At 36.5% G+C, this 22465-nt stretch overlaps 1 protein-coding gene across 3 annotated transcripts in view; it reads right to left on the reverse strand.

Moving 5' to 3' along the window:
- The window catches only part of BABAM2 (BRISC and BRCA1 A complex member 2), a 395148-nt gene that overhangs the window by 350192 nt on the left and 22491 nt on the right, over positions 1–22465 (reverse strand). For all 3 annotated transcript variants that reach the window (XM_069494165.1, XM_069494164.1, XM_069494163.1), the window contains exon 3: positions 2697–2773. In XM_069494165.1, the coding sequence (XP_069350266.1) occupies positions 2697–2773 (77 nt within the window). The remainder of the gene's footprint in view (positions 1–2696; positions 2774–22465) is intronic.

A 22465-nucleotide genomic window follows, 5' to 3' on the forward strand; every position in this document is an offset into this window, starting at 1 on the left:
GCCTTATTGCTAAAAAATGCTAACAATCATCTGAGCCTTCAGAGAGTTGTAAAGTCTTTGCTGGTGGAGGGTCTTCACTTGATGTTGATGCTGCTGACTGATCAGGGTGGTGGTTGCTGAAGGCTGGGGTGGCTGTGGAAATTTCTTAAAATAAGACCACAATGAAGTTTGCTGCATTGATTGCTGCAGGAAAGATTTTTTCATAGCATGAGATGCTGTTTGATGGCATTTTGTCCACAGTAGAATTTTCTTTCAAAACTGGAGTCAATCCTCTCAAACCCTGCTGGCTGCTTTATCAACTAAGTTGGAAGAGGGAGCAAGGAAAATTCAGATACCAAATTCTGACCATGATAATAAAGAAAAATATCAGGAAGGATATAGGAAAGGCAGAAGGGTGGAGAAAGGAACAGAATCTAAGCTAGTTATTTGAGATCAGATTCCAGCAAGATAAGTAGGGATAACGTGTGTATCAAGAAATAATTCTATAAAACATAGACTCTACAATACACTGATTCTATAAAACAAGGTCAAATCCAAGAGAATAACAAAGGTAAATCCCACTGTGATAATTATGTAGGAACAGGCCCACAGATCAATCATTCAAGCAATTTATAGACAAAGCACAGGAGACAAATATAGATTTAGAACAGATAGATTTCAAGATTTTAATCTTGAAAATGCAAAAGGAAAATAACAGAAGATAAAAGTTGGGAGGTGAAGGAAGAGGAACGGAAGGAAGGGCAAGGGCTAATATCTTCACCTTAGAAAGTGCAGAGCCAAAAGACACTATCTACAGTTAATGGGAAACTAAATAAAAGTATACCATACTAAGTGTTCATTATGACTGTAAAAAGAGCATCCTTAAATAATAAGAGTTCTAATTCTTGCTATTACTAAGAATTTTTAGGAGCTGTTCATTTAACTGTATAATACAATGCTTAAAGTGATCCTTAAAAAAAGAAAAAGTAAATTTTTTTGAGTGACATGGTAACCAACATAGGAACCAATAATGGTGATATAATTATATTAAAGAGGAAGAAGAAAGAGAGAAAAGGCGTATAGTGAAAATAGCCTAATGCCTCATGTATCAGAGCAGGAAGTCAAAAGATAACAATGTCTAAAACTGATAAGTCAAGAAACAGACAAAAGCATATTATTTAGAGATACGGAGATCATCCCCAGAAGAATTAAACTGAAACAATTAAAATTTGTAAGCAATTCCCTGATGAAATAGGACTAGCAAAAGGGAGAAATGGGACAGAAGACTACTGTTTTCATATATTAAAAAATTTCAGTATTAATTACATTTTTAACCATGTGAATGATTTATTTTGATCACTTCTTTTAAATTTAGTTAATTTTTTTTAAAGTAACAATCTAATCTGTTCTACTGCCTCAGACAGGTGCAATTCTTTTATATTTTAATGGTTTCCAGAAAATGGTCTCATAATGCAAGGTTGACAAGTCAGCATACCCTAAATATCTCATTTAATGTTGTATTTGATAAATTAATATAAAGTGATTCTACAGAATGCAGTACTGAGAACTCAGACTACTGTCCTGAATTGGGGCCTCTCCTGGCGTGTAATGGTAAAAACACACAGTCCATGGTAAAACACACATTCCATACTCCAAAAGGCACTATTTACCCACCTGTCCCATCTTTAATAACCATGTTCTTTATTCCTCTTTTTAAGAACAGAGAGACTTTAATACCCTATTCACCACAAGTACAGGTTCAAGAGAGGAAATTCCTGGTGAGATTACCAATACTAACCAATCTAAGCTATTGTTATTTGCACACTTAGGCTAGAGCTTCAGTACTGGTAATTGTGGCAGAAAAAGGCTGATGCAGCCTAGACAGCTGCTATAGATGGTGGGCTAAGGTCAATGGTAGACCTCGCATTGCTATCCATCTGAAGTCACAAACCTGTGATCCAGGAGTTCCAGCCAGCCCATAGACACATGTCGTTTAGCCTGCATAATGGTTGCCAACACTATGTTTTTAATTTTGAAAAAGCAGCCAACATCTAAAACTGAATCATATAAAAATTCAAACCTCCACCTTCTCTCCATAAATCAGTAGAGGCAGATACTCAGATGGTGTATCCCAATTTGTCACAACTAGCATGCTTCCCTCATTTATGTTACCAGTCTGGCCCTTGTAGGACATTTGCATTTCTGCCCCTTGCTATAAAGAAGATAACATGTTGACACTTCATGCCAAGAGTCTTTGAGGTAGGACTATCACACTGAGGTAGCAACGGGAAATACACCAATGACAATGGTTCTCAGCAACAGTGGTTCCAAAATGGGCTTACTTAGCAGTAGCAGTGGACAGCAGTCATTCCTACCTAAAACTCGTTTCTAAATAGCCACGTATTCTAAAGCAGTGAATTCTCTTTATTGGAGTATCACATAAGAGCTGCCTATGAAGAAAAAATATATAAGAATTACTGTATATGCCTAAAGATTAAGAATTTCTATGCATGCCTCTTTGACCACCACTTATTCCCTGCCAATTGCCTTACTTTTAATAGAACTAGGATTTAATAGCAGATAAGAAAAGTGGTAAATGCTAGTGATCAATATCTTAGGAGATAACAACTAAGAGCCAGAAATAAAAACTAAAGTACAAAGTCTAATAACTAACACTGTAATCTATATTTTGAGTCAAATTATCATCATTTACTTACATTTTAATGTCTCTCCAGCATATGGTATGTGCAGTTTAAATCGGTCACAATTGGGTCCAGGAGTCAACGATGTGCAGCTTTAAAAAAACAGAAGGAGAGGAGAGAAAAGATTTTTTAAAAACCAACTTTAAAAAACCCAAAAATTTATAATATTTAATAAGGTAAATAAAAACCTATCCGTATAGATAAAACACTGTCTTATAGAACAAAATAAAAGTCTTCAATGGTCATGGAGGCAAGACAGTAAGACTTTCCCTAAAACAAATAATTCATTTACCTCACAATAAAACTTATATGCCAGCTAACAACAAACACCAACAGTGCTTCAATTACTTCTCTCAAAGAAGTGTATCGTGACTTTTAAAAGTAGGTATGTCATCCAAAACAGGTCTCTAGTCTTGTGGCAAGAACTGTAAAAGAGTAGTTTTATGATCATATTTTAAATATGGACTCTTAGCTTTCACTCTGTTATTTACAAAAAAGAGCCCACTTTTGGCCTTTTTCTGATACCAGATGGTTTTCTTTCCTTCACAAAGGTAGAGTGTTTCCTCTAGAACTGGTATACCATAACTTTCACCTGCAGAAGAGCACAATGCATTGCACTCAAGTTCAGATAAAATGCAAATTTAAAAGTCTTTGTTAAGTCATGTCTCAACAGTTTGGTTTGTTTAAATCTATTACTTCACAAAGTTTATGCAACATTCTTTGCTCTTGACACAGATTTATTGTATGAGATAAATTATGAACTTACAAGTCATAACTTCAACTGCATAACAGCAGTATTGGCTTCATAAGTTAATAAAATACTAATACGAAGTCAACTGAGAAAATAACTTGTCTTTATTTAGTTTTTTAAAAAATTCGGTTTTTGGTTTATAAAGTAAAGTTAAGGAGGCTAAATTTCTTTCATACTTCTAAAACTGGCTCTGAAGCAATTCTGAAAAAGAACCTACAAAAGTAGCTTAACGATGGAAGCATAGTTGAAATAAATGTACAACTTCCCTAGATGGCCACTCTGAAGGGCTACAGTCATTTGAAAATAAAATGAAAATAAAATTTGAAAAAAATTTCAAAATTTATTTGAAAATAAAATTACTTTTTCCCAAAACTTTATGAATGTGAAAAATAACCAGATAGAAACTTAAACTCAGATGTATTTAATATAAATCACTCGGTTGATTATTCCTCTTTATTTTTAGGGGCCAATAAAAATACCAGCTTATAAACTAAACAACAAAGTTGCACTACCAATTGAATAGTAATTTTATTTTTGTACAAGTTTTAAGAATACATCCACCTTTGCCTTTCAATATGAAAAATCCTTTCGGCACATTTTAAAAAAGATACTAAAATATTTCCCTTACAGTATAATCTTTTCTGGCCCACAGCACAGTAGTTATTTTTAAAGATTGGGTACAGTAGCTCATGCGTATAATCCCAGCACTTTGGGAGGCCAAGGCAGGAGGATAGCTTGGGGCCAGGAGTTCAAGACCACACAGTGGCTGGGCAACACAGTGAAACTGATCGCTATAAAAAATTTAAAAATTAGCCAGGTATGGTGGCACATGCCTGTAGTGCTAGGAGACTGAGTAAAGAAGATCGCTGGAGCCCAGGAGTTCAAGGCTGCAGTGACCTATGATGGCACTACAGCACTCCAGTCTGGGTGACAGAGCAAGACTCTGTCCCAGAATAAATAAATAAACAAATAAATGAAAATTAAAAGATAAAAATACTTGCAGAAAACACATAAATTCTGCCATTATAAATTATAAGGTTTAATCTAATGACAGTAATGATCCTATAAGCAATATTAAGAATTTTTTCTCTTCCATTATATTCAATCTTCAATACTTTAAAATGATGAAAAATAGCATTCATAATCAAGTATCTTTTGGGGACTTGGAGATCAAATTATCTATCTACACAGCTTAAAGACTGAAGTTAGTACAGGAAATCGTCAGGAGTAATTTGATTCTAGTTTGTTTGAATAACTCACTTCTTCAATGTGCAATTGTTTTTTTCTGAATGTTTACATTCACTGTTGGGCTACACTTTATATTATTTATCTTTAAACACATTAACTGCCATTTGAGTTATATTTAAGTAACGCCAGTTTTGAGCCTGGGGCCTCATGAAGCATATGTAACTCACATGTCTCTTCACCTTGGGAGCCTCGTGGTGTGGAGTCAACTCACGCTGCCATGCCGTAGCATACATGTTACGTGATGGGTGGCCCCCTGGGCAAAACCCTGCAGTTGGTTGGCGAAAATCTTACTTGTTGATGTTCTTATTGCTACAATATTCACAATTTAATTGCATATAACTCATGCACAGAAAACAATAAAAAACAACAAATTTTTCATTAAATTATAAAGGATCATTTTGTTTTCAAAGTTTTTATTCTATTTTCATAATAAAACACCATGACCCCAAGGAAAAAAATTCGTTTTCTTTTGTGGCAGTCAATGTGCTAAAAAAATTTTTAGTGGCTATTCCAAGTGAGATGGCTCAAGCAAACCTCCTGTCCAGCCTCCTGAGTAACTGAGACTACAGGCATGTGCCACAGCAACCAGCTATTTACTTTATGCTTTACCCAGGACTGGGAAAGTGATTTTGTGCCCTGCCACTTCACCTTGCTCCCTTACCACATCAACGGCTGGTTCTAGCAACTTCAGGATGTTAAAAAGTATGTATCTGCAACTGAGTGATTCATTCACTGATTTTTTTGTATTTAGCTAAAATTTACTGAGCATTGTTCTAGTGTCAGGAATGCAGGATGGACAAGACAGACAAGAGCTACAGTCTCATGGTACTTAAATTCTAGAGAGGGAAGAAGAAATGATAAATAAGAGACAAATACATAAGATGGTTTAAGATTGCTAAATACTATGAAGAAAATAAAACGGAGTACTGCAAGAAAACAGGAGCTACTTTACACTGGAAGATCAGGAAAGACCTCTGGAGGAGGTGAAATCTGAAAACTGAGTAACACAAAGGGGCTAACCATGCAAAGTTCTGGGAAAGAGCATTGCAGGCAGAGGAAACAGCTGGTGCAAAGGCTCCTGAAAGCAGGAACAAGCTTGATGTATCTGGGAAAGAAATCTTGATATATCTGGGCAGTGCAGCTGGAGCAGAATGAATGAGGGAGAGAAGAGCAAAAGATTAGGACAAGGGATAAGCAAGGGACAGATCACATGGGAATTTGTAGGCAGTGGCAATTAATTCAGTTTTTATGCCAAGCGGAAAGAGGGGTTTTGAGCAGAAGAGTAATACCAGCTGATTCTGTTTTTAAAGACCACTTTCTCTACTGTATAGAAAAAGAGACTGTAAGAAGTAAAAGGGAAACAGGTAGACCAGATAGGAGAGGACTTCAGGCAAGAAAGGTGATGGATCCTTGGGCTAAGGTAGTAGCAGAGTAGATGGAGACAAATGGATTTATTGAACAGGGATGACTAGGAGAGGAGCAAGCTTAGGGAGAAGGGAAATCAAGAGTGTGAGATGTGATATGATAGCCAAATCTTCTATGGAAACAGAGTCAGGTTCATCAGTGGACTAGCCACTCCACAAGAGCCATTAAAAGTTCACAGAAAACATAAAAAGAAAAATTTTTTACCAAAAGTCACCTTGGAGAGAGTACTATATAATGTTGGACAGATTGCTTCCTTGAAGTGGGCACGGGGACAGAGGGGAGTAATACTCCCCAAAAGCACACTCAAGTCAAAATGGATAATCTCCAGTGAGCTGCAGGGCTTCTGCTTTGCTGAGAAGAATATACAAACTGGAGGCTAAGAGCTGAACTGGTCAAAGCAACAGAGGAAAGCTGCTATCAGTAGATTTCTTTCTCTTTGTCCTAAGCAGAATTCAGCTTCTCCTCCAATGATCTGTTGAGCAAATTATTCAAAATATCTGTTATGCTCTATCTTCCCTATTATCTAGGATAAATAGATTTATGGTAAATATGCCAATGCCATGTACCTAAAGCTTCTGTGAAGATTAAACTAAAATGTTTCCTCTTCTTAAATTACCTCTAAAAATGATTTTGGTCACGTTATTTGATTTACTATGAAAATTCAAACTGCACCCAAGGAAGGCATTGGTTTTTTCTGTTAAGTAAAAAAGAGCATGGGTTTTAAAAGATTGAAAAACTTGTATGAAACAAGTATGATTTCACTTGTGGGAAAAAAGACATCTGGGTATGATATTGCCTATGCATATAAACAGATTTCAGAAGGAGAGTCACCAAAACGTAGCAAGATTTAGGGTGATTTTTACACCTTTCTTCTGATTACCTTTCTGCATTGTTTTTTAATAATGAACATTAACTATTTTACAGTTATAAAAATATTTTAAGGCTAAACACATTCTTTTATATTTGACTAAGGAAAGTTGGTTATGATGGCCTAATTTATCTTTTTCTTCTAAAATACTTCACTACTTTTCAGAAGGAAAGAATGCAGGGTTATATACTGATGAACAGTCTTCGAGTAAAGTATATGAAGGTCTTTCTTTATATGGTGTTATCACAAAACTTCACAGTTCTAACATTATTATCTTTCATAGTTTCTTTAGTTCAGAATTTTTGGAATGCCTTGGCGGGGCAGTTCTGTCTTTAAGGTGCCCTGAAGTTGCAGTCAGAAATCAGTAACAGACAACTAATACAGCAGGGCAATTCATTCATCTAGAAAGCTATTTCCTTACACAAGTATGGAAAACTACTACAGAAAAAGCTACTGTCTTCATTAAAATTATATTTGTATAATGGCAACTTGTCCTCACACATAGTTAGATCCAAGGTTTAAAAAGCCAATATTCCAAACTAAATAAATATTAATCAAAATTTATTTTTAAATGATTTAAAAATTGCTGACGGTTACAGTTTAATTTCAAATTTGTCCCTCAGCTCTATTTCATCAGTGCTCAGTAGATGTCCAGCACCCGGCTAAGTGCTGGGGAGACAGCAGTGACAAGAACAAAAAACGCATCTTGGCATTAGAGTATAAAAAGGGTTTTTGAATGAAAAATGATGCTGTAAAAATGTATCTTTTACCAATTTCAAATTACCTCAATATGCTAGGAATGCACTATTATAAAGTTTAACATGCAGCAGAACAAAGGGAGTTAAACTCACATTCTACAGGTTATGCAAATGGAAATTATCAAGTGGGAACCCTTGACAGCATCAGAGGAGGTAGTTTACTCTAATAGTTTATTACATGTTAAGCATAGTAACCTTCACATACTCTCATCCCTATAGTCTCTTATTTCACATTTAATCACATGACTCCCAGTATTATTCTTTATCTATTTTCTAATTGTGGTTTGTTTTCCCAACCACATCAAGATTCTCATATCAGGAACTGTTTTATACTTCTAAAACAAATGTTCTAGTACAGCACCTAGCATAGTGCTAAGCATCCAGCACCGATAAATCATAGCATATAGTAATAATCATAAACTACTCTCAAAAGATGTCATTCAACAGATGATGACATTGAAGCCAAAGGGGTCTCACGAGCATTCAGTGAGAGCACTGGGATTAGAAACCACTTCCAGGGCAGTCCGGCCACATCCCCTTGGCCTATGCATCTTTAAATCTCCAGTATCTACAACTGATGTTTAGGAGACAAACACTCCAACAACTATGTATGGGGATAAAGGTTTGCTGTATGAATGCACAAACCTTGACTCCTAGTCTTATGCTCTTTTTATGAATAAAAAAAAGCTGCCAATTTAAAGGCAATCACAGCAACAACAAAAATAAATAAATGGGACCTGTTCAAATCAAAAAGCTTCTGCATAGCCAAGGAAACAGTCAATACAGCAAATAGACAACGTACAGAATGGGAGAAAATATTTGCATGCTATACACCCCAAAAAGGGCTAAAAACCAGAAACTACAAAGAACTCAAGCAAATCAGCAAGAAAAAAATCAAACAACCCCATTAAAAAGTGGGCAAAAGACATGAACAGAAGCTTTTCAAAAGAAGATAGACTAAATGGCCAATAAACACAAGAAAAAATGCTCAACATCTCTAATCATCAGAGAAATGCAAATCAAAACCACAATGAGATATCATCTAACTCCAGTGAGAATGGCTTTTATCAAAGATCCCAAAACAACAGATGCTGGCATGTATGCAGAGACAAAGGAATATACATTGTTGGTAGGACTGCAAACTAGTACAACCTCTATAGAAAGTAGTATGGAGATACCTCAAAGAACTAAAAGCAGACCTACCATTTCATCTAGCAATCCCATTATTGGGCATTTATCCAAAGGAAAAAAAGTCATTTTATCAAAAAGACACTTGCACTCAAATGTTTATTACAGCACAATTTACAATCACAAAGATGTGGAATCAACCCAAGGGCCCATCAATACATGAGTGGATTAAGAAAATATGATATATACACACCATGGAGTACTACTCAGCCAGAAAAAATGGTGCACTAATACTTTTTGTAACAACCTGGATGGAATTGGAGACCATTCTTCTGAGTGAAGTATTGCAAAAATGGAAATACAAACACCACATGTACTCACTATTAAATTAGAACTAACTGATCAACACTCATGTGCACGTATAGTAGTAAAACTCAATGGAAATCAAGTAGGTGGGAAGGGGGAAAAAGGGATGGGTAAATTCACACCTAACAGGTACAATGCACATTTATCTGAGTGATGGACACACTTACAACTTTGACTCAAACTGTACAAAAATAATTCATGTAACTGAAACATTTGTACCCCCATAATATTCTGAAATTTAAAAAAAAAAGTTATGGATTTTACTGAACAGATTTTTTCACCTCTTTGTCAAATTGAGTCATAAGAACTATAAACTTTTTGGTACTTTTATAAATGATATTAATTCCTTAACTTTTTTCTCAGACAGTTTATTGTTAGTGTATAGAAATGCAAATGATTTTTGCATGTTGATTTTCTGATCTGCAACTTTACTGGCTGGACTTATTGGTTCTAACTTTTTTTTTTTTTTTGCTATAGTCTTTGGAGTTTTTTATATATAAGATTGCCTCATGTGTAAGCAGAGAGAATTTTACTTCTCCATTTCTGATTTGACTGCCTTCTTTTTTCCTTGTCTAATTTCTCTGGCTGAGTCTTCCAGTATTATGCCGATCAGAAGTGATCCATTGGGCTTCCTTGTCTTTCTCCTAATACTAGAGAAAAAACTTCAAGTCTTTCACTGTTGAATACAATGGTATCCCAGGTCCTTTATGTATGGCCTTTATTATGTTGAGATGCATACTTTTGAATAATGTATTGTTTTGAGATTTTATCATGTGTGTTTTGATTTTGCAAATGCTTTTAATAAAACTTTTGAAATGATTTTAAAAAATGCTGATTTAACTAGAATTGGGATGATGCTGTCATCTTTACCTCTAAGAAAGGTAAAAGTGTCCACCTCTTTGCAATTGTGAATTGTGCTGCTATAAACATTCGGGTGCAGGTGTCTTTTTTATAGAATGACTTTTGTTCTTCTGGGTAGATGCCCAATAATGGGATTGCTGGATCGAATGGTAGGTCTACTTGAATCTGTTTAAGGTATCTCCACATTGTTTTCCACAGGGGTTGCACTAGTTTACAGTCCCACCAGCAGTGTATGAGTGTTCCTGTCTCTCCGCATCAACGCTAACGTGTATTATTTTGGTACTTTTTGATAAAGGCCATTCTCACTGGAGTTAAGTGATATCTCATTGTGGTTTTGATTTGCATTTCCCTGATGATTAGAGATGTTGAACATTTTTTCATATGTTTGTTAGCCATTTTTATATCTTCTTTTGAAAAATTTCTATTCATGTCCTTTGCCCACTTTTTGATAGGGTTGTTCGATTTTTTTCTTACTGATTTTCCTGAGTTCTAAATAGATTCTTGTTATCAGTCCTTTATCTGATGTGTAGTATGCCCATCAATTCATGAATGGATTAGCAAAATGTGGCATATGTATACCATGGAATATTACTCAGCTATAAGAAATAATGGTGATATGGCATCTCTTTGGTTCTCCTGGAGAGAGCTGGAACCCATTATATTAAGTGAAGTATCCCAAGAATGGAAAAATAAGCACCACATGTACTCACCAGCAAACTGGTTTCCCTGATCATCACCCAAGTGCACATTTGGGAATAACACCAATTGGGTACCAGACAGAGGTGGGGGCTGGGGGGAAGGGATGGGTGTATACCTACTTGATGAGTGCGATGCACACTGCCTGGGGAATGGACACGCTTGAAGTTCTGACTGGGGGGGATGGGGGTGGGGGGGAGGGGATGGGTGCATACCTATATGATGAGTGTGATGTGCACTGTCTAGGGAATGGACACGCTTGAAGCTCAGACTCAGGGATGGGGGGGCATGGGCAATATATATAACCTGAACTTTTATACCCCCATAATGAGCTGAAATAAAAAATAAAAAAAGGTAAAAGTGTGATTATTTGTGAAGGTCCTCCCTTTAAAGAGCTGTACCTACAACCCAGAATTTAAACTTTAAGTCATTACCTAAAATTATTCTATTTTCACAATAAATAATAACATGGCTAACATTTGTTGTGCATTTAATACGCGGCAGCCACTATTCTAAGTTCTTTAATTATATTAGACAATTTAAACTCACAGCAAACTTCTAAGATAAGTTCTATTATTACCTCCATTTTACAGATGAGGGAACTGAGGCACATAGGTGATAAGTAACTTGCTAGTAAGTGACAGAGCTGGGATCTAAATCCAGGATGTCGGGCTGCAGGGACCATTTTCTTAATCACTATACTAAACCATCTCTTAGTAATTAAAGAGGAAACCATCAAAATTAGTGAAAAATATAAATTATAAATTTTTTCAACAAATGATATTTTATTAAAGTACCTACAATAATGAAAAGTAATAGGCTGACAAAAATTGCCAAAAAGAGGTTCTACTATATTTGCTTTAAAGAACAGAAAATTGTTTATCAATAATAAATATAGGCCAGGCGTGGTGGCTCACGCCTATAATCCTAGCACTTGGGAGGCCCAGGTGGGAGGATCGCTCGAGGTCAGGAGTTCGAGACCAGCCTGAGCAAGAGCAAGACCCCATCTCTACTAAAAATAGAAAGAAATTATCTGGACAACTAAAAATATATATAGAAAAAATTAGCCAGGCATGGTGGCACATGCCTGTAGTCCCAGCTACTCGGGAGGCTGGGACAGAAGGATTGCTTAAGCTCAGGAGTCTGAGAGGTTGCTATGAGCTAGGCTGATACCATGGCACTCTAGCCAGGGCAAAAGAGCGAGACTCTGTCTCTAAAAAAATAATAATAATAAATATAACAACTATATACATGTAAATCAATGATGCAAAAGAGGGACAGGGCTCTTATAATTTAGTTACATAGGCTCTGCCATGTTGATACTATTGACTGATTTAGCAAACTGTTTAAATAAATAAACTCCAAAATTTAGATTTGACACCTCTTTAAATTATTGCTTGTTCCTAGTTACTAAGATACGACTTAAATTATTAAGGTTTCACTATAAAAAGGAAAAGCTGGCAATTTTACTGCACTTTGTGGGATTTTAGTGACAGCCAAGAACTGATCTGGATTAACAAAACTATATGAAGATAATCCACAACCTTTAAAACATGAGCATTTTTAAAATAATGCAAAATATAAGAAAATATATTCCTTCTGGCTTAACACTAACCTTACTATTTGATATACTGTCTGGAAAAAATAATGACTTAGACCATTTCTATTCTTCAAGCCATCTAAAAAGAACAAAGTAGTTCAGGGTTCCTTCCCTGAGTCTACGTCAGTTTCCTTTACCCTGACTATTAATTTACCATTTGGCATGTTCTCCTGCATAGCTTCCTGTTTTCTTGATAGTGACGTTTGTGCTTAACCAACAATATTTAGCATCACCTGAGAAGGAAGTCTTCGGCTTTGGCAACCTAAAATAACAGGTGATTGTGAAATAAAATAGGTTCAAAGACCAATAATTCCCTTTTAAATAACTATTAACTCACATATTACAGGAAATTGCTGTTAGCTGATATTCAAATTTTCATGTTAGAGAATTAATTTATTTATTCAATAACTGCACTCAGACTAAATCAGTTTCAAAAAATATCATGGTTTCTAGACTGAATGCAGCAGTAAAGAAGCTAGAAGACTGATGTAGGGTATCTTAACAGCTATCCAAATAATCTACAAAATGGGTATTTTATCTACAAAAGCATTCAAACTTCCGATTCACAGATTCTTACATACTCAGCCTTGGAAACAAATATGGGCTGTCTAAATGACTAAATCAAACCCACAAGGTCAAATCTTAGGCCTTTCAAGGAAACACATAAATTAAAATTGATAAAGAAGGCAGCCAAATTGCACTGAGGTAGATTTTTTACACTGTTCTCCAAGGAAATGGGACTATCTATCCAATGACGTGATATTCCTGATATACCAAGTATATCCTCTATCCCTAAAGCCTAAAAACTATTTCTACTACCCTACTAGAAAATGATAGATTTAATTCTTATCATAGGATTTCAAAATGCCATTACCAAAATAAGTGACTCAGCCCAGAATGTTTTAAAAATTACAAAATTAAATTATTCAAGAAAATGTGTTTGCCAGTTCATGTGGCATCAACTGTTATTCTCAGCTTCTGTGCCATATCTCCATTTATAAAGGATAAACTTCAACTCTACTTTAAAGTAGGGAATATTTTTAAATTTGGTAGGTGTCCCCATAACAAAAATGTGATTTAAATTACAATATGGTTTCAGTAGGAATGATGGGCTCAAACATTATTTTTAACAGCTAACGAGGAAGGGGAAAAAATCCTTTAACTTTTTCAGAGAGATACTTAGCTCGTTCATTTTCAACCTTTATTCTTTTCTAGTATGTACATTTAATTCACTCTGTTAACAGAATAAAAGAGAAAATGAATAGGATTATCTCAATAAAATTTTAAAAACTCTCTGTAAGCTAGGATAAAAAGGAACTTCCTTAATCTGATAAAGACTATCTACAAAAAACCTACATCATATTTAATGACAAAATGTTAAATTTTTCCCTTTGAGATAGAGAACAAGACAAGAATATCTACTCTCATCACTTTGATTCAACACTGTACTAGAGGTCCTAGTCAGGACAGAGGAACATGGAGAAATAAAGGGTATAAAGATTGGAAAGGAGGCCAGGCATAGTGGCTCACGCTGTAACTAGCACTCTCAGGGGGCTAAGGCAGAAGAACTGCTTGAGACCAGGAGTTCAAGAACAGCCTGAGCAAGAGCAAGACCTTATCTCTCCAAAAATTAGAAAAATTAGCCGGGCAGAGTTTGGCACATCTGTAGTCCCAGCTACTCAGGAGGCTGTGTCAGGAGAATAGCTTGAGCCCAGGAGTTTGAGGTTGCTGTGAGCTATGATGGTGACACCGCTGCAGTCTAGCCCAGGCCACAGAACAAAACCCTGTCTCAAAAAAAGAAAAGATTGGAAAGGAAAGAAAATATGACTGGGCATATAGAAAATTTATTAAATGTTCATATGCATTATTGGAATTAATATGTGAGTTTAGCAAAGTTGCTGGACAAAGCACACACACAAGTCAACTATATTTCTATGTACTATCAAAAATCAGTTAGAAAATAAAACTTTCAGAAAGATGCCATCTAAAATAACATCAAATGATGAAATACACGAAATAAATGTCACAAAAGACAGGCAAGATCTCTATGCAGAAAGCTATTATTAAGAAGAAAATAAAGAAATGAATAGAGATAACATGTTCATGGGTTAAAAGACTCGTAATGAAAAGATGTCAATTCTCCCTAAATTGATCTGGAATCTGGAAGGCAGAGTCTAAAATGTAAATGGCATGCCAAGAACCAAGAAGAGATCAGATTCTCTTGAATAAGAAAAACTTGGTAAGATTACTCACTATAACCAAAAGGTGGAGTCAACCCAACTGTCCATATATAGATGAATGGACAAACAAAATGTGGTACTGTGTATACACACAATGGAATATTATTCAGTCTTTAAAAGGAAGGAAATTTTGACATGCCACAATATGCATAAACCTTGAGGACATTATGCTTAGTGAAAAACAACAGTCACAAAAGGGCAAATACTGTATGATTCTACTAATATTAATATAAGGTACCTAGAGTAGTCAAATTCATAGAGACAAAAAGTAGATGGTGGTTATGAGAGGTTGAGGGGAGGAGGAAATAGGGAGTTATTGTTTAATGGGGCACAGAGTTTCAGTTAGCAAAAACAAAAAAGAGTTTTAGAGATGGATGATGGTAATGATTGCACAACAGTATGTATATACTTAATGCCACAGAACTGCACGCTTAAAAATGGTTAAAATAGTAAATTTTGTGTTAGGTATATTTTACCACAATAAAAACTTGGTAGGAGAATTTGCTCTACTGAATATCAAAAATTATTATAAATATGAGTAATTAAAATATTGATATTGGTACAAAGATAGACAAATAAACCAGTGGAACAGAATAAAGAATATAGAGACAGATCCTCACATATCCAGACACTTGATTTAAGACAAAAGAAGCTCTGCACAGCAGTAAGGAAAGGAAATTGTTTTCAATAAATGGTGTTGGGTTAATTGGACATCCACATAAGGAAAAATATGACATTTGACCCTTATACTCCATGCCATCCACAAAAATCAAGTTCATGTAGATTGAAGCTCTGAATGTGAAAAGTGAAAGAGAAATATTAACTGGGGTGGGAAGACGGTAAATAGAATATCTTCAAGAACTTGGAATGTACAAAAATTCCCTAAAAGAACCATAAAAGGAAAAGATGGGTAAATTGGGTTATATCACTATTAGAACTTCTGTTCACCAAAAAACACCATTAAAAGAGCGAAAAGGCCGGGCGCGGTGGCTCACACCTGTAATCCTAGCACTCTGGGAGGCCGAGGTGGGCGGATCGTTTGAGCTCAGGAGTTTGAGACCAGTCTGAGCAAGAGCGAGACCCCATCTCTATTAAAAATAGAAAGAAATTATATGGACAGCTAAAAATATATATAGAAAAAATTAGCCGGGCATGGTGGTGCATGCCTGTAGTCCCAGCTACTCGGGAGGCTGAGACAGGAGGATCCCTTGAGCTCAGGAGTTTGAGGTTGCTGTGAGCTAGGCTGACGCCATGGCACTCACTCTAGCCTGGGAAACAAAGTGAGACTCTGTCTCAAAAAAAAAAAAAAGAGCGAAAAGATAAGCCACAGATTAGAAGAAGATATTTGCAACACATAAAATTGATAAAGGGCAGGGCCATGCACAGTGGCTCCCGCCTGTAATCCTAGCACTCTGGGAGGCCGAGGCGGGTGGATTGTTTGAGCTCAGGAGTTTGAGACCAGCCTGAACAAGAGCGAGACCCCATCTCTACTAAAAATAGAAAGAAATTATATGGACAACTAAAAATATATATAGAAAAAATTAGCCAGGCATGGCAGTGCATGCCTGTAGTCCCAGCTACTCAGGAGGCTGAGGCAGTAGAATCACTTAAGCCCAGGAGTTTGAGGTTGCTGTGAGCTAGGCTGACGCCACGGCACTCACTCTAGCCTGGGCAACAGAGTGAGACTCTGTTTCAAAAAAAAAAAAAAAAAAGATAAAGGCCCTGTATCCAGAATATATTAAATACAAAGAACTTCTAGAAATCAGTAAGAAAAAGACAACTAAGTTAATAGACCAGAAAAAACACTTCATAAAAGGAGATCCAAGTGGCCAATAAACATATGAAAAAGTACTTAATCTAATGAGTCACTAGGGAAATGCAATTTAAATCTACAATTAGGTACCACAACATACCTACCAAGATGGTTAAAATTAAGCTGATAATACCAAGTATTGATAAGGATATAGAGGATGGGAAATTCTTATTTATATGCTATTGATAGACGTATAAATTGGTATAACCATTATAGAAAACTATTGGGCAGTATTTATTAAAGCTGAATATATGCGTGCATACCTCTGATCTAGCAATTTTACTCCTAAAATGACCCCAATTGATATGCGCACATATGCTCACCAAAGATAGGTACAAAAATGACATAGCAGCAGCATTCTTTGAAATAGCCCCAAATTGAACAATTAAAATGTAATGACAAAGTGAACACTCAAATGCCCATCAGCCATTCAGGGAAATAAATTATGATGTAATTATAAAATGAAATATTACACAGCAATGAAATAAACTATACCTACATGTAACAACATGGGTGAATCTCACAAATATATTATTAAATGAAAGAATATATTCCATTCCCCATTCCATTCTATCTGGTTTCAAAACCAGAAAAAAAAAAAAAAAAACCACTATAGTGTTTTGTGTACTAAGTGATAAAAGTATTATAGAGAAGCAAGAAAGTGCTTACTATAAATGTCAGAATAATGGTTTACCTACCAGGGAAGAAATCAATGGTGACTGGAAAGAGGCATATGGTGGGGAGTTCCTGGGGTGTTTCCAACATTTTATTTCTTGACCTGGGTGGGGGTGACATAGATGCTTATGTTTTAGTATTTATTAAGATATAAATGTATGTTCTACACTATCTATGTTTTTGTTTTTTGTTTTTTTGTTTTTTGTTTTTTGTTTTTTTTGAGACAGAGTCTTGCTCTGTTGCCCAGGCTAGAGTGAGTGCTGTGGCGTCAGCCTAGCTCACAGCAACCTCAAACTCCTGGGCTCAAGCAATCCTTCTGCCTCAGCCTCCTGAGTAGCTGGGACTACAGGGATGTGCCACCATGCCCGGCTAATTTTTTCTATATATTTTTAGTTGTCCAGCTAATTTCCATTTTTAGTAGAGACGAGGTCTCGCTCTTGCTCAGGCTGGTCTCGAACTCCTGAGCTCAAACGATCTTCCCACTCAGCCTCCCAGAGTGCTAGGATTACAGGCGTGAGCCACCGCGCCCGGCTAGCTATGTTTTTTAACAAGCCTTGCAGGTGATTCTGATGCACACTCAAGTTTGAGAACCACTGCTCTAGATGTATACTATGTCTGGGCTTAGTTACGATCATAGTAATTTGAGCTGGATTTTCTATTGTTATTGGATCAGCACAGCCTCCTACATGGGCAAATTTGTATTTTTCTTTCCAATGACAGTGAATCATTTTGAAACACCTTGTTTTCATACTCTTCATTTTTTCTTTAATAGAATTCTTTATAACACTAGTGAGCTAGAAAGTTTTCTAGAAATTGTGATTGGGGATACACAGTTTTCCTCAAATCAAATTTACAAATATTTGTTGAACATTACTGTGATGGGTACAGAAAGTGCTACATACCACAGGTCAGTGGTCTATCAAGTAAGCATGTAAGACAATCCACTGGGGTACAGAAAAAAATATCACGGGAGATATAAAATATATATATATACACACACACATATGAGAGAAGGAAATTAATCTTTACCAATATATAACATATAGACTGACCCTGGCGCCCTCAGCTAGTTCCCACACAGTTGTTCAATTGCCCTGAGAGAAGAGCGGGAGTTCCACAACCCCAAGGGGTTGAGGGTAGCACTTTCGATTATTCAGTTGCCTTCAGCATACTCTGATATACTTTATGGATGGAATCCATCCTCTAGTTTTAACTATACCAAAACGCTGGAGAAATAGACAACAGGGGTAAACTGATTCTTGCAAAGAATCTGTGGCTATAAAATAATACCAGTAGCCAGGCATGATGGTTTACACCTATAATCCCAGCACTTTGGGAGGCTAAGGCAGCAAGATAGCTGGAGCCCAGGAGTTTGAGGTTGTAGTAAGATATGATCATGCCACTGCACTCTAGCCCAGATGACAGAGAGAGACTGTCTCAAAAAAAAAAAAAAAAGAAAGAAAGAAAGAAAAAAGAGAAAATAATACCAATAATGGAAGCCCAAGCAAATTTTCAAAAATATCTTTCACATAATTAGTGGGTGGGACTGAAAACTAGTCTCATGGCATAGGGTAAGCAGTCAATCTTGCATTTCTTCCATTAGTATCTATAGATTTTTTTCAGATTTCTTTTTCAGGTATGATAGGAGAAAATATTATAAGTAATATAAGCATTTTTATAGTACTGTTTATTACATCTTTATCATTTTAAATCTTATGTATGTTTTATAATATACAATTGCATTTTTATAATTAAATAAATATGCATGTATTAGAGGTTCATAATCAAAATGATTTGGAGTATGCCATAGTCTGAATGTTTTTGTCCCTCCAAAATTCATATTTTGAAATCTAATCCCCAATGTGCTGGTATTATGAGGTGGGGCCTTTGGGAGCTCACTAGGTCATGAGGGCAGAGCCCTGTGAATCAGACTAGTGGCCTTATAAAAATGGCCTGAGGGAGCTTGTTGGTTCCTTTGCCCTTCTGCCATGTGAGGACACACAGAAGGCACCATCTATGAGGAACAGGCCCTCACCAGACACTGAATCTGCTGGAGCTACAATCTTAAACTTTTCAGCCTCCAGACTGTAAGCAATAAATTTCTGTTGTTTATAAATTACCCTATCTAAGGTATTTTGTTACAGCAGCCCAAACAGACTAAGACAGAGTGCCTAATAAAAAAAAGTTTGGAGATCACTGCTATAAGAGTTGTAGGAAGGAGTATCTATTCTCAAGACCTTGCACTGTAATCAGAAGACAAAAATCAAACTGTGGAAAATCAAACAAGACACAATTTAAATAACAATTCAAGACAACAATAGATACAAGACACAAAGTAATTAACATGATTAATTGCCAAATTAGCGGTTAAAGTAAAAAAGCACAATAGGAGTTGAGAGAGCAGAGAAACCACTTTTATAATAGCTTGGGTAATCAAGGAAGGTTCACTTCAATATCACTGGCCTCTAAGAATGAGGCGGATCTGGTCAAGCAAGGGGAAGGAGAAATATTAATCTCTAACTGTGTTTAAGTAAGGGCAAAACTTAGGAGACAGACACACTGCTAGATTCAAAGCTCTAAAAACTAGAGTGCATTAAGTCCCGGATGCCTTAGTGTCTAGCAGCATGCCTGCTGGGGCACAGGAAGCACTTGATAACTATTAATATTTCATACATAGGGCAGGTGAACAAGGTGGAACTGGGACATGCACACTCCAAGGTCATGTCAAAGTCAAACAAATTACATAAATGTCCCAGACTGATTGTGATTCCAACTGTGGGAATGCTAGTAATAATTACATTAATAAATGTTATAAGAAACCCACAGGGACAAGACCAACTTACATACCATTTTTATACATTAAATGTACAATGTAATTTTATAAAAAGTAATTTTTATACTAAACATTATTAATTTTTTCAATAAAAATGTTCCTATAACATTTTTAGGCCATCATTGTTATCCCTTGAATCAAAACATGTCCTAAACAGATATATACCCTATTCTCTGAACTCTGAGGGCTTTATATTTAATATGATTTGCATACTATTTACCTAAACTCCATCACAATTCCTGCTCCATACAGGGAAGGACTGGAGAGTATTTACCTTCATATGCTCTAGTAGTAGCTTAGATTCTCAAGCAAATTACTAGTAGAGCTTTGATCTCTTTCACTGATTAGCTTTCATGCTACATGCTTTATATCTCCACAGTGCCTCACACTTACTGGGTGCTCAATATATGTGTTTCTTATAAAAAATATATTTGAATGAATATGGACAGTACAATGGCAGAGCAAATAAAAGAATAGATAGAAAATCATCAGGGATGGGGGGTAGAAAGACAGGGATAAGAAAAAAAAATAAGAAAAACATGGAAAGAGAATTAGTGAGAAACAGATAACAAGGTGGAGGTAAAAATAGAGAATGAGAGAGAATGGAAGAGTGGGGAAGAAAGGAAGGGGAAGAATTAATACATTCCAGGCTGGGAATGGTGGTTCATGCCTGTAATCCTAGCACTTTGGGAGGCCAAGGTGGGAGGACTGCAGGCCAGGAGTTTGAAACCAGCCTGAGCTAGAGCTGAGACCCCATCTCTACAAAAAATAGAAAAATTAGCTGGGTGTGGAGGCATGCACCTGTAGTCCCAGCTATTTGGGAGGCTTAGGCAGGAGGATCACTTGATCCCAGGAGTTTGAGATTGCAGTGAGCTATGACGATGCCACTGCACTCTTGCCAGGTGATACAGCAAGACTCTCAAAAAAAAAAAACAAAAAAAAAAAAGATTCTGAAATGTCATTAAAGGATTCCCTTTCCTGTTAGTGAAAAGTGCTTTCTAAAAATGGAAGAAAAAAGGTTTTTAAGTCTTCGAATTCTTATACTTAAATGATGAGAAAAAGACTTAGCACCTGCTATATGAGCACCTCTGGAACTACAGGGTAATGAGATAAGTGTGCCATCCACGTGTTTTTGGTTGTTAGGTCGTTTTGAAGGATTTTTGTTTCTTAGATTGCTGCCTGAGATACTACTATTACACACTATGAATTCTAAAACCTTGTGCAAGTTAAATAATCACTCTCTTCCCTGGTTTCCTCATTTGTAAAATGGAGATAATAATGCTCTATGGAGCTTCTATGAAGATCCACTGACTTGGTACATATAAAGTATTTACAACAGTGCCTGGCACATAACGAGTACTTACTGTCATGAGTATTCAAAAGCACAAATTGCATGACCAGGTGCGGTGGCTCATGCCTGTAATCCTAGCACTCTGGGAGGCCGAGGCGGGTGGATCGCTCGAGGTCAGGAGTTCGAGACCAGCCTGAGCAAGAGCAAGACCCCGTTTCTACTAAAAATAGAAAGAAATTATCTGGCCAACTAAAATATATATAGGAAAAAAAAAAATTAGCCAGGCATGGTGGCACATGCCTGTAGTCCCAGCTACTCAGGAGGCTGAGGCAGTAGAATCACTTAAGCCCAGGAGTTTGAGGTTGCTGTGAGCTAGGCTGACGCCACGGCACTCACTCTAGCCCAGGCAACAAAGCAAGACTCTGTCTCAAAAAAAAAAAAAGAAAAGAAAAGAAAAAAGTACAAATTGCAAAACCACAAAATTAGAAGAAAGAGAGTCTATCTTTGATACTATTTTCATCAACCCTTTATTTCACTTGGGCAATAATTTTCAGAATTAAAAATACTTAGTTGACCTTCTTGCCTCTTCACTGGGCTACTTCCTTTCTTCATTCCATAGACAAAAAGTCTCCGAGAGGGTCCAACCATGAAAAGACTGAATAAGAGCAGAAAAACAACTTTTCAATGTCCTAAAGCAAATCTAATGGAGCCCATAATGTCCCTCATGTTACACAGCAGGAGATCCACAGGGGAACAAAGAGAAGAGTATCAAGATAGGATATTTAAGTGGTCAACAGAATAAGAAAAGACTAGAAAGAGCTGTCAGAGAAACAAATAAGGAAAGTGTCTAGTCTAGACCAGAGGCTTTCAAACTTTTTTGACACATAGCAATAAACTTTTTTTTTTTTTTTTTTTTTTTTGGAGACAGAGTCTCACTCTGTTGCCCAGGCTAGAGTGCCATGGCGTCAGCCTCGCTCACAGCAACCTCCAACTCCTACGTTTAAGGGACCTTTCTGCCTCAGCCTCCTGAGTAGCTGGGACTACAGGCATGCGCCACCATGCCCGGCTAATTTTTTCCTATATATTTTTAGTTGTCCAGCTAATTTCTTTCTATTTTTAGTAGAGACGGGGTCTCGCTCTTGCTCAGGCTGGTCTCGAACTCCTGACCTCGAGCCATCCTCCTGCCTCGGCCTCCCAGAGTGCTAGGATTACAGGTGTGAGCCACCGTGCC

The sequence above is a fragment of the Eulemur rufifrons genome, chromosome 19 (genome assembly GCF_041146395.1).
Source record: "Eulemur rufifrons isolate Redbay chromosome 19, OSU_ERuf_1, whole genome shotgun sequence".
Classification (NCBI taxonomy): domain Eukaryota; kingdom Metazoa; phylum Chordata; class Mammalia; order Primates; family Lemuridae; genus Eulemur; species Eulemur rufifrons.